The 12,480-nt window shown below is 41.1% G+C and overlaps 1 protein-coding gene across 1 annotated transcript in view; it reads right to left on the bottom strand.

The window, feature by feature from the left end:
* Positions 1 to 5,944: 5,944 nt before the first annotated feature.
* The window catches only part of TXNDC11 (thioredoxin domain containing 11), a 1,107,203-nt gene continuing 1,100,667 nt past the window's right edge, over positions 5,945 to 12,480 (bottom strand). Inside the window, exon 12 of the mRNA XM_044089417.1 lies at positions 5,945 to 6,878. Coding sequence (XP_043945352.1) covers positions 6,239 to 6,878 — 640 coding nt within the window. The 3' untranslated portion in view covers positions 5,945 to 6,238. The remainder of the gene's footprint in view (positions 6,879 to 12,480) is intronic.

Genomic DNA, 12,480 nt, shown 5'->3' with positions numbered 1-12,480 from the left:
GGAGACCAGGGGCCTAATTGTGAATCAGTGTGTCCTTCGGTGACTCCCCAGAGGGCGAATCAGAGCGTCCCTCAGTGACTCCCCTGGAGGGGGGATCAGAGTGAAGTACATGCTGCACTTGATGTTGAGGGAGAGGCAAATAAGACGCAACAAGGCTGGCCCCAGCAGCTAAAGATCACATTCTCTGCTGAATGATTGAGAGACCACTTGTGAGGCATCAGAATGGATCTGCTGAGCATGTCTACTAATGTGCTGGCTTTCTCTGGGATATGTGTTGCAATGAGAAAGCATTCTGAAATGATTGCCCATTGCCAAACTTTCATGGCCTCTCTGCAGAGAGGATAAGATCGGGTTCCTCCTTGCTTGTTGATATACTAGACTACAGACATGTCTGTTTGAACTGCAATAGTCCCTAGAGGGAGAACATCTTGGAATGCTTGCAACGCTAGAAGGTCTGCTCTCATTTCTAGGACATGGATATACAACTTCGTCTCCAGAGGGGAGCACATGCCTTGGAACATCTTTGTCAATAAATGCCACCCCAACCCCAGTTGGGAAGCGTACATGGCCAATGGGGGTGGAAGGATGAATGGTCTGCCCAGAAAAAGATCGTTGGACTGAATCCACCAATGGTTATGACATTTGCAGATTGGAATGAGTCTTACAGGAAATGATACGGGCTGATAAAGAATGGACCACTGTATCGCCAAGGTCCAATGAAGAATCTGCATAAAGAATTGTGCTAGAGTGACCAGAAGTATAGCAGCTGGCATTTACCACAGAGCATGTAGTAATCTTGCCAGAGGAAATAGGTGAGAAAGTACAGGCCAAATCTGATGTCTCAAAGATGTGATGCAATGAAGAGGTAAGGAAGCCACCTGAGATGTAGTATTCACAAGAGTCCCTATGAATTCCAGGGACTGTACCAGAACTAGATTTGACTTGGCATGGTTTATTGAGATGCTTAAAAGGCTGGAAACTTGAAGCAGGTAGTCCCTTGGATTGTAAAAGTCGATGCTTGGATTGGGGGGGGGGTGATGAGCCAACCATCGAGAGATGGAAACACCTAGAATTCCTTGAGTCTCAAGAAAGCTGTCACTACTGCCATGCATTTGGTAAACACCCTGGGGGTTGTGGCGAGTCCAAAAGCTAGTGCTCTGAATTGGTAAGGACTGGTTCCTAGTCAAAAGTGTAGATGTCTCCTGGATTGCCTATTTTTATGTGATAGTATCCATCCTGGAGATTTACAGAGCACATCCAATCATCCTTACACAGAAGAGTCAGGATGGACTGAACCATGATCATGCAGAACTTTGCCTTCTTTACATACTGGTTCAACTTGCTTAGATCCAAAATGGGTCTTAGGTCCTCTGTTTTCTCTGGCACTAAAAAAAAGTGTAATTAAGTTCTGAATTCTATCTGGTCAGGTGGGACCTCTTGGACTCTTCTGTAGCAGCTTTTGTATTTCTTGTGCTGCATCCTTCCTCTGACTGGATGGAACATCAGGAAGTTTCCTCTTTTGAGGAGGAGGAGAAAGGGAAAATGGTAAGTAGTAACCTCTGGATATGATTCTTGGCACTCATGAATCTTTTGTGATATCTGTCCAGGTGTCTATGTGCAGAGAGAAGTGATCCCCGACTGCCTCCAGAGTTAGACAGTCGGACAGCACTTCAAGGAGTTCTGATACGACCCATTGAAAAAAGAATTTTTAATGCCCTAGTTCTGCGGGCCCCCTCTGCCTCTACGGCGACATCAATCATTAAAATTTCCTCCTCTGCCTCTGGAGGAATTATCACCATGCAAATCATGGAAAGGTCCCAGAGATTTTTGGAATCACATTTTCTTACCACCTTGTTGGTTTCTACAGAAGCGCCATTGAGGGGTAGAAAACTTGATTCCTGCAGCAGAGTTTTTCCCTGTTATTTACTGTGGGTAAGCATGTCCTTAACTGACGGCCTGAACAAGGAAGTGCCATCAGAGGGGGGTATTGACATAGGATGTTTTGTAGGGCTCTCCAATATCACATAGCCACATCCAGGCACGTCTATTTATGGCTATACCTGAATCGGCTGTCCATGAGGTACCTTCCACAGAATGGGAGATCAGCTTTATCAACACATTTGAAATGGACAGCAGAATAGCCAGTTGAGAGGAAGTCTTTTTGAAATCCTTGGCAGACATGGACTCAGAGAGCATATTTGATAACTCCTTAGTCAAATCTCTCTGTAGCCAGGAGAAATGTTCCAAGTAGTTTGGACACCTCAGGGTGAAGATAGCTGAGGTGAACACTCGCTTTCCAAATCTGTCCATTGTTCCGGACACCCTGTTCAGCAGACGGACAGAAGAGCTTGCTTGCTTGGCTAGATCCTTCTTGGTGGCTGCTGCCACCAACATAGCCTGGGCCACCCTTACTCCAGTACGGTCTATCAGTAGGAGAGGCCAGAAATTTGTCTGGGCACTTGGGAATAGGTTCGACAGTGTAGTTTCTTTCCAAGCCCAGCAGGAAATCAAGTCAATTACTTCATCCATTCTGGGGGGGGGGGGGTCACCCAAGATGTAGATGGTCCAGAACCGAAAACCTTCAGAAACGCTGATTCTTCAGGAGGAGACAGGAAGACCAGCCATCCATCTGTTTGAAGATCCTATGGATACCTCCAAAGGAGATGTCATCAGGTGGCAATCTGAGGGATCCCTCTCCCTCATCAAAATCAGTGTCTTCTGTGACAGACTCCATGGGTGAATCTATACGTCTCCTCTTACATGTACTCTTTTAAGGAACCTCCTCCATGCGATGTTTGGGAGAGGTATCAAAATAGGGGGAATTTCCTCTAGAGGAAGTGTCTGGAGACTTCCCAGAACTGCCTGCTCCTGTAGAATAGGTCTGATGGGCTCAGAGCTCAGAATCAAAGATGGGAGATGGGTAGGATTCAAGATGAGAAGATGGTTCCCTGTGAAAAGCGAATGCCCTTTCTACTACCTTTAAGGCTGAAGGACAGGAGAAGCCCCCCTGAAGCTGAAGCCACTGAGGAAGGTAGTTCGGGGCCTCCCCCAGATCCAAGCCTCAAGGGGCGAATCAGATCTGAGGTGGCCAAGGCTCTGAGAGGAAAGGACAGATCTGCCAAAACCAAAGCCAAACCCAACCCCTCGGACCCGGCACTGATCTCTTGCATCCAAGACCTGTGCTGATCTGAGAGTATCAGAGCAGAACCAGTCAGGGACACCATCAGAGTTCAGGAAGATACAGTCCTTGGATCCAATGTCAAACCTCTCAGGGATCTCATATCCTGGGACTCTGAAACCACTGGTCGAATTGGAAGAGGAGAGAGAATGGACTTAACAAATCCAGGAGGGGAACGGAGCTGTCAGGACCCACACTGGATCTGAGCCCTGAGAAAGTTCTATATCATCCTATCCAAAACCGCCTCTGACAAACTCCTAGAAGGCCTGGAAGATGCTGTAGATGAGAGTGTGGAGTGTTTTTTTTTTTTTTTTTGCAGTCTGGAAGATTTGTCCATGCAAGGAAGGAGATACTGGCTTAATGGTATACTCGAGTACAGCTCCTGCGGGCAGAGCCAAATCTTTGATCAGAGGTCTTGGGAATAGCTAAGGAGGTGGAAGAAAGTGGAGAAATTACTATCTGAGTTGATACTGTAGGATCCTAAAAGCATTTATGATCCAAAGGAAGGATCCTTGGTTTAGAATCCCAAACGATCGGATCCGAGATTTTTCAGATCTTCTCCAACGGCTCCAAAGAAACTAGAGGAGACTTTGGAGACCTCTTTTTGGTTTCCAGAGAAACAGACTTTGCTGACTTGGTTGGGGTTTGAGCCCCAGAAGAAGCATGCAGAAGACCTCTATTAATTAACTTATTGCACCTGTCAGCTATTGCTCTAAGGTTAAAGGTCGAGCATACTGAACAAGCTATATTTAGGTGATCAGTTCCTAAACAATAAATGCACTTCTTGTGGACATCTGAACTGGAGATCTTATGCCCACAAGAAGTGCATTTCTTGAACCCTGTAGGTTTCTTGGACATAGAGAAGAAACACCAACAACAGAGTAAGTCACACAAGAAACGACACCCAAAGAAATATGAAAAGTAATACCAACTATGGTATGTTACAATTGCCTAAAAAGGTAAATAAATACCAACAATGGTACTTGCCAAAAGCTACCACAGTAGAAGAGTAAAAGATACAGAACAAAGCAAACACTAACTCCTAACCAAAACACAGTAACCCCTAATGCCCAGTGAAAGCTAAGAGAGAGGAAAAAGAAAGTAAAAAACATAGCAGGAAGAACTATCCAAAATTTTGACTAAAAAAAAAAAAAAAAAAAAACATTCACTTACAGCTTGAGAGCAGAACCTAAGTCTAAGCACAATGGCGGTGTTGGGGCTGGAACAGAGCATTATGGTAGAGGGAGGAGCTCGAGAGCTGGATCTGAAGTCTAATGTATGCGGCTGAGTCAGACTTGAGGACTGGATCCGAACCCATTGGTGAGGAAGAATGAAAAGGACAACATCAGATCATCTTTTACATACGGGTAATTAATGACCATTTAACATGCATCTTTTTTAACTGTTTTTTACAACCTCTCTTGCTTGTTTATAGGTGACCACTAGGCTAACTGCCCTGAAGGCCATTTTAAGCCTAGCCTATAATCTGAGGTCGGAATCAAACCCTGTACCCTGTGTCAACGAAGTACAGACCTTAACCATTATGCCAAATCTAGCAGCTGTGGTCCTATTATTCTCCTATCACCCCCACATCACCTCATGAGGGTACTCCCTTCTGAGGGGATTAACATTACACAAGAAAGGAAAGAGAACCATCAGGTAGCTATCCTTATGGAAGATGCTAAATATATTATGCTCCAAAATGGTTTACATGCAAACAATGCCAGTCCCTTAGTATGCCATTTAGTTATTTCTTAAAAAAATCTTAAGTCATCACCATCCAGTCCCAAATATGAGCATCTGAGAACAGCCTTTGATCTACAACAGGACCGAGTTCATGGTGTAAAGGTTCACACTGCTCAGCAGATCAGTAGTAGTAATCAGCTGCTCAGTCCTGCCTGGCTTCACAGGCAAGAAATACACTAACTGCTACAATGACTATTACAGCCATGAACCACGGTCACCAACAGGACTGAAACCTATATGCCAATGGAGCCAGTGTCTGTCAGTTTTGTTTACACAGTACAGGTCACTAAGAATGCACTTGGTAACTTGTTAGATATAGTTAAATACTTTCTTTTAAAAAGTTTGGTACACCTGTCACAAACAGTGCATGTGATATCGGATTATCACTAAACTTAATGAATGAAACTGCATTGCTTACAGGTAAGTTAAAGGAATGGACACACACATATATTTCCAAAAGTGTACACCATGTCACTGCTGTCTTGTAAGGACGGAGTATACAATCAGTGAGCTTTACATATGGACAAGGTGTACTTTTTGTTTTCACCAAACTGGAAATCAGTGTCAAAAGTTTCACTTCAAATAGATATCTATCTTTCTAGCATATTTTAAAGAATCGTCCAAGGCGAATTGCAGGTTCACTTGGGAATGTAGATTTAAGAGACTTCAGAAATGCATAGCTTTAATTCACTAAGTATCAAAGGCAGTATCATGTGACCTACACAAATTTTGCTCATGTATGTAGAATAAACTTGCCTATAATCTCCAGTAGCTGGATATACCATTAGATGCAAGACATCCTTCTCACTTAAAGTGAGCACTTGAGTTTCTACAAGCAAATGTGTAATGTCAGCTCAAAGCAGTTAGAATACATGAACAAAGTACAACGAAGAAAGCTGCTGCAAAATTCCTACCAAATATTTCTAGTAGAAGTGAACTCTACACCCCTCATACAATTATGACTGCAGAAGAATGAACTATACATTTGTTGCTCTGGAATAAAAATAAACATCTTGAGAATTGTTACTGAAACTCACCATTTAATTTGTAGTAAATCAGTGCAATACCAAAATGTAAAAAAATAAACGTCTCCCGTTATTTTTTAATCTGTTATCAAAGACATAACTTTGTTAACTGCAGTATGTAATAATGTAGAAAAAAATATTGTATATTCTGATTTTTCCAGACCATTTTAAAAGGATAAATTATTTACAGTAACTCTCAAGAGTACATAAATATCTTTTAGGTCAAATAACACATCTTCAGTCTAGTCTCTGCAGTCTTTGATACTGTTTTACCAAACTGATGACAAATTCAGTCAGTCATATTTTCCACTGTATTTTCAGGTATATTGACTGGTTCAGTGTTAGTGATTTCTGAAAGGACCTCTTCATACACATCTGGTTTATCCTCTTCATTTTTTTCAGACTGCTCCTGACCAGCTGCACCAGGGAAGTTATTCTCTTTCATTTGATTTGCCTTAATTCGTTCGCCTATAGATGCCACCACAAGTCTCAGCAGTGTATTTTCGGAAAGAAGGTTTTCAGACACATCTGCCAGCTCCTTAAGTTTGATAGCAGTTTCCTCTAATTCCTTATTCTTTTGTTCATAAAGCTGCTGCAGCCTCTCTCTCTGTAGCTGGAGGTCAGCATTTTGCCCCCTCAATACATTATTTTCAACTTTCATCTCCCATTTGTCCTGTCTTACCTTAGACAGCTTTCTGTCCAGCTGATCTTGTGCCTGGTGCAAGGTGTATATTTCAACTCTGAGTCTTTCTATTTCCTGTTCTAACTGGGAAATCCTGCTTTGCTGAAGCTTTGCTTCTTCTTGGACACATTCAGAGTTGCATGAACTGGCTGATATAGGGGTTTCTCTGTAGTGTTCCAGAATGAATCTCAGTAGGTTTGGAAGTGTGATTGCTTTTTCTTCAGGGTACTTCACACTTTGCTCTTTCCTGAAAAGAAAGAAAGAATATTAGCAGGAATCGGAAGCCCTACAGAAAAAAGTTATGTACTCACCATAATATTCCAACTGTGTTGTCAACTGTCATTCTTCCTCAACAAATGGGTTTGGATCCAACCCTCTGATTTGACTCGGTCCCTTTTACTATCTCGTGGAACACAAACTCTTGAGCTCCTCCCTTACCCACAATGCACTAGTCCCGTACAATACTTCAGATCTTGTTTGCTGATCTTTTGGACTATAAAGTAAATTACAAATAAACATATAAGATAACAGTATCTGCAGCTCTAATGAACTAACATTTAGCATGTTCTAATCCTTCTAGAAGTCAAATTGGTAGGGGGATAGAAGGAGGGGAGTTGAGAAAGAATGAAAATGGACAACACAGATAGAACTTTATGGCGAGTACATAACTTTTTCTTTTTTATCTGATGTTGCCATTTTTTGTCATTCCTGAACAAATAGGACAGAGTCCCCAGATACCTAAATCCTGGCTAAAGTCACTTTAGTAACTGGTTTGCCCAATTCTGAATCTGAAAAGTAGACAAATGATTGGTCTGATTTCCAGAAAACTTTTTGTCCTCTAAAGATAAAAACATAACTGTCTGTGAACATCCAATATGTGCAACATATACTCTTCTCTGTGAAATTTAGAAAGAAAACTGTAAGGCTGACAGTTTAATATTGGATTCTGACACCACCTTAGGAAGGAAAGACGAGTTGGTTCATAAAGATACCCTGTCTTTACGAAAAATCAAATAAGGAGGCTTAGAAGATGAGGCTTGAAGTTCTGAAACTCTCCTAGCAGTGATAATGGCCAATAAAAAAGACGGATAATGGCCAATAAAAACAAGATTTGATGGGAACTTCTTAGATTAAAATGTTTCACTGAGTACCAGAGCAGTGTATCATGATCACAACAAGGCAATCTCAGCTTATATCTATACACTGTTTAAAGACAAAAATCCTTACAGCAGATACATTTTGTTCCCCATTTACTGATGAAAGGTGAAACGATCCAAACTGGCATTTCCTAGGAGGTGCATAATGCGTTTCCATGGAAAGGGATAAGGGAAATAGTCAATCTACATAAGTAACTGTGGAGACTCACATGATGGCTGTGACTTCCACATTTTCCTTAAAAAAAAAAAAAAAAAAAACACCTCTGCTAGTCACTGCAGTCTTAATCGATTATGTTTCAAGTGCAGCAAACTATATGAATTAACTGACCTGTGCTGGCCAGTCTAAACTGGCACTTCAACAATACCTCTCTTCAGACAAATGCATTTTCTGACCTGTAGCTTGATATCCATTTTAAAGTAATCTAACTACAACATGGCATATTATCTAAAGTAGGCACTGATCACGTAAATGAATGCCTAGTTAACTAAATTCAGCTGTGACATTCAGTACAGTTACTTCAGATTTATAAGCAAAACAGAGACATAGCCCATAACCCTGTGTGTGAATTATGTCTGCTAATAAAAATGGAATTTCCTAGTCCAAATGAGATGTAAACATTTTATTAAACCAGTCGCAACTCACTTCCTTCAAATTTAGTTGTGTATCATTTGACCACCAAGTCACCAATGCACTCATCATCATATGTGGCACTCAAAATCTCCTTAGGCTTTGCAACTGGTCCTCAGCTCCAGCCAATAGTATGTATATAGTTTTACCTCAATATTCCAGCATTTCAGGGTAATAGTTATTCTGTCAAGTTGGACAATTTTGTGTTATGTGGCACAGTAGATAACCTGGCAATAGTGTAACATACTGTGCAGTCACAGCAGGTTGCAAATAGAAGCTGCACCTCAGTAATACATTACATTAACAACTAAGGATGTGAAGTATATCTGGAACTGCTCAACCTGCCCACTTAAATCTTTGTGTCACACTATATTCAGACATGATTCTGAAATCCTTAACAGTGTCTAATGATCCGTCATACACTTGTTCCTGCTTTAAGATAATCACTTAAGCTTTAAAGTTCAAAGTATACTTAAAGACTTGCCTATTATGCTCCATGTTAGATGCAACTACAACTGTACCTCTTCTGTATCTTATCCCATACTTACAGCATTGAAGGACCCCTTACTGTTTTAAACCATCTGTACAGAATAGCCCTTGTTGACTTGAGCATAAAACACTCAGCCTCAATTAAAATGCTGCTTTTTTTCTCCACTTATTCCAACTTCTCCATATTTAATTCCTTTCACCAAAATATAAGCTAAAATGCTGTCTGTATCTCCAAAATTAACTCTAGCTCTCCCTACCATCCCTATCTGAACTCAAAAGATCACCTTTAAGCTTTTTATGGTATTGTTGGCAGGCAGCCTCCTAGCTTAGTACAAATCTATGAAATGTGACAGTTTTATATGTTACGTAATCCCATACCTGTGGAATAAACTCCCTCTCTCAATTAAACACGGACCATCAATTCATACTTTTAACAACTGACACCTTTGCAAGTTCCATTATGGAATCCAGGGCATCATGCTCCTTAATGACTACCAACCACAGAGTCTGTTCACTAAACCTAGAAACAGTTATGGGGACATTTTGTTACAGGATGGGGATAGCTTTTTAAATCCACCAAATACTTTTCAAAAGAGTCTAATCCTTAAAAAGTATGCAACATTTATGAGATTTACTGAGGGATCCCAACAGCAGATCAAATACATTAATCACAGTTAACATTGCAGCCGTAAACCTTAAAGCTGTGCCACATGTAACAGGCTGCACTACGTTAACGGGCTTTGATCATACTATTTTTGTATGCACTTGACTGGTTAGTGCACAGGGACAGTCTTAAGGTTATTTGTTCCTATAGGCTACCTCTACTGGTTTCCAGTGAAGGTATACTGTGCAAGTCACAAGACTATGCACATGCACTACAGAAAATTGCATAACTTGCAGCTACAAGAATACCCCTACCTTTATTACCTGCATGGTGTATTACAGTACTGCCACTACCACCACCTTGTTGTCAACCAACTGCACTTTACAATGAAGATAATATGCAATCTGTAGACACATTTACATTAACTGAGAGCCACAAACAATGCCACTCTACCACTCCATGTGGGACATAGTCCAAGAACAATGGCTTGCATACATTTATGACCTCGTTAAAACAGTCTTTTAAAAGCAAACTGCATAACAATGTTAAAAAAAACAAACAGCCAAATGAGGACTTAATGAGTGCCATCTTTCAGGATAAAAGGATGAAGTCCTGACTGCAACTCTTATCTGACAGTCTCATACACTACAGCATTCAGAGAGAAAGGGGAGTGTGCAGCTCATGTCTTATTGGGGAAATAGCTAGCTAGATTTAGGGGCAAATGCTGGCTTATGCACTGACTCGGACAATAAGACTTTGGCCTGCTAAACACTATCTATGCATTATACCCATGCATGTGTGTATGAAAGCAAACATCTGCACCATAGCATCACAGGTCTCAAGGCCCTGCTGTGATAGTGTCCCACCGAGTTGCCTACTATACTCTTCTGCCTGTTGGCAAAATAAATCAGTAAATAAAATGGCATGTAAAGCTCTTCCATGAATATGATAAGATTCTTTTCCCACATTGTCTTCCCTTTACTGATGTACTGCTCATGGGAATTAGTTCCTACGCTTCCACAGTGCATCAGTGCAGGAGAAGTAACGGAGAAAACAGAATCTCCGATGCAGTTCGCTTATTTTTTATGTGTTAAAAAACAGACATTTCTAGGGACAGCACAAAAATACAAGGAAAATCAGGTGTGTTTCTGTTTTAGTTTCTCATATTTTGGTGTGTCCCCCATATAAGCCAATAGAAAAGTCTAGCCACTTAAAGGTACTTCAGCAACCGGACTTTATTCTGTTTGTGTACACTCAGTTTACAATGGGCACATTAGTTGGGCTGTTTAATCAGCATGCTTGTATTTTTAACAGTAATGAGACATTATTGTATAAATGCACACAGTCTCACACACACACAAAGATTTATATTTCAATACATGTTATTTTGTGGTTGACAACAACAAAACAAAGAAGGGAAATAGTGAGGCTTCCATTAAGATAAATCTGTAATGAAGAAAAGTTACCCCATCACCACTAAATATGCAGGGTGATGTGTGGAGTTGCTCCTAGCAGAAACAGGGAAAGAAAAAGAGAAGACGTGAGGGGAGATGATGGTAGGACACACAAGCAGCAATGTCTTTCAGCTTTTGACAGTTAGGGGTCACCACAGTGGATCACCGGTCTGCAGTTTGATTGGCAGTGGTATTTTTACGGTGTCGAGTTGCCAGCCCGGAGCCCAACCTTCATAGAAGGCACCAAACAGCCAAAACCAGATACAAGAAAGTCTCCATTCGCTAATATGAAGTTTGCCTTTTAGGCAAACAGTTTGTGAGTGATACAGGGATGTTCTCAGTTGCTTTAGCTTGAAACACTGATAAAGATGATGCATGACCTTAGACACAACAGATGTAAAATGGTCTATCAGAATTCCTTCTGTTATATATGTGATGGATTCAAGCTTAGGAAACTACCTTGCATTCCCATCCCAAGAAGCCAATACATCTAGCTGCAAACTAGTGCATTTTTGTTAAGTACCTAACCTCTTCACCAAGCAGCTGATAGGAGCACCCAAATCATGGCAGGGGCATTCTATGAATTCCCCATGGGCATGTTTATTTCTATGCACATACAAATGAATACTACTGTCACTAGCTTGGCAACAACAAACTTATTTCCCTGGTACTGGCTATCTTTGATGTGCAAGCTTTCACTTAAATGGTGGCAATCATCTTACTGGAAAGTTGTTATTTTGTGGTTGACAACAACAAAACAAAGAAGGGAAATAGTGAGGCTTCCATTAAGATAAATCTGTAATGAAGAAAAGTTACCCCATCACCACTAAATATGCAGGGTGATGTGTGGAGTTGCTCCTAGCAGAAACAGGGAAAGAAAAAGAGAAGACGTGAGGGGAGATGATGGTAGGACACACAAGCAGCAATGTCTTTCAGCTTTTGCCAGTTAGGGGTCACCACAGTGGATCACCGGTCTGCAGTTTGATTGGCAGTGGTGTTTTTACGGTGTCGAGTTGCCAGCCCGGAGCCCAACCTTCATAGAAGGCACCAAACAGCCAAAACCAGATACAAGAAAGTCTCCATTCGCTAATATGAAGTTTGCCTTTTAGGCAAACAGTTTGTGAGTGATACGGGGATGTTCTCAGTTGCTTTAGCTTGAAACACTGATAAAGGTGATGCATGACCTTAGACACAACAGATGTAAAATGGTCTATCAGAATTCCTTCTGTTATATATGTGATGGATTCAAGCTTAGGAAACTACCTGGAATTCCCATCCCAAGAAGCCAATACATCTAGCTGCAAACTAGTGCATTTTTGTTAAGTACCTAACCTCTTCACCAAGCAGCTGATAGGAGCACCCAAATCATGGCAGGGGCATTCTATGAATTCCCCATGGGCATGTTTATTTCTATGCACATACAAATGAATACTACTGTCACTAGCTTGGCAACAACAAACTTATTTCCCTGGTACTGGCTATCTTTGATGTGCAAGCTTTCACTTAAATGGTGGCAA

The sequence above is a fragment of the Protopterus annectens genome, chromosome 12.part0 (genome assembly GCF_019279795.1).
Source record: "Protopterus annectens isolate FY-2018-M chromosome 12.part0, PAN1.0, whole genome shotgun sequence".
In the NCBI taxonomy this organism is placed as follows: Eukaryota; Metazoa; Chordata; order Ceratodontiformes; family Protopteridae; genus Protopterus; species Protopterus annectens.
Note: the sequence above shows the minus strand (reverse complement) of the source record. Positions and strands in the feature narration are given on the sequence as shown.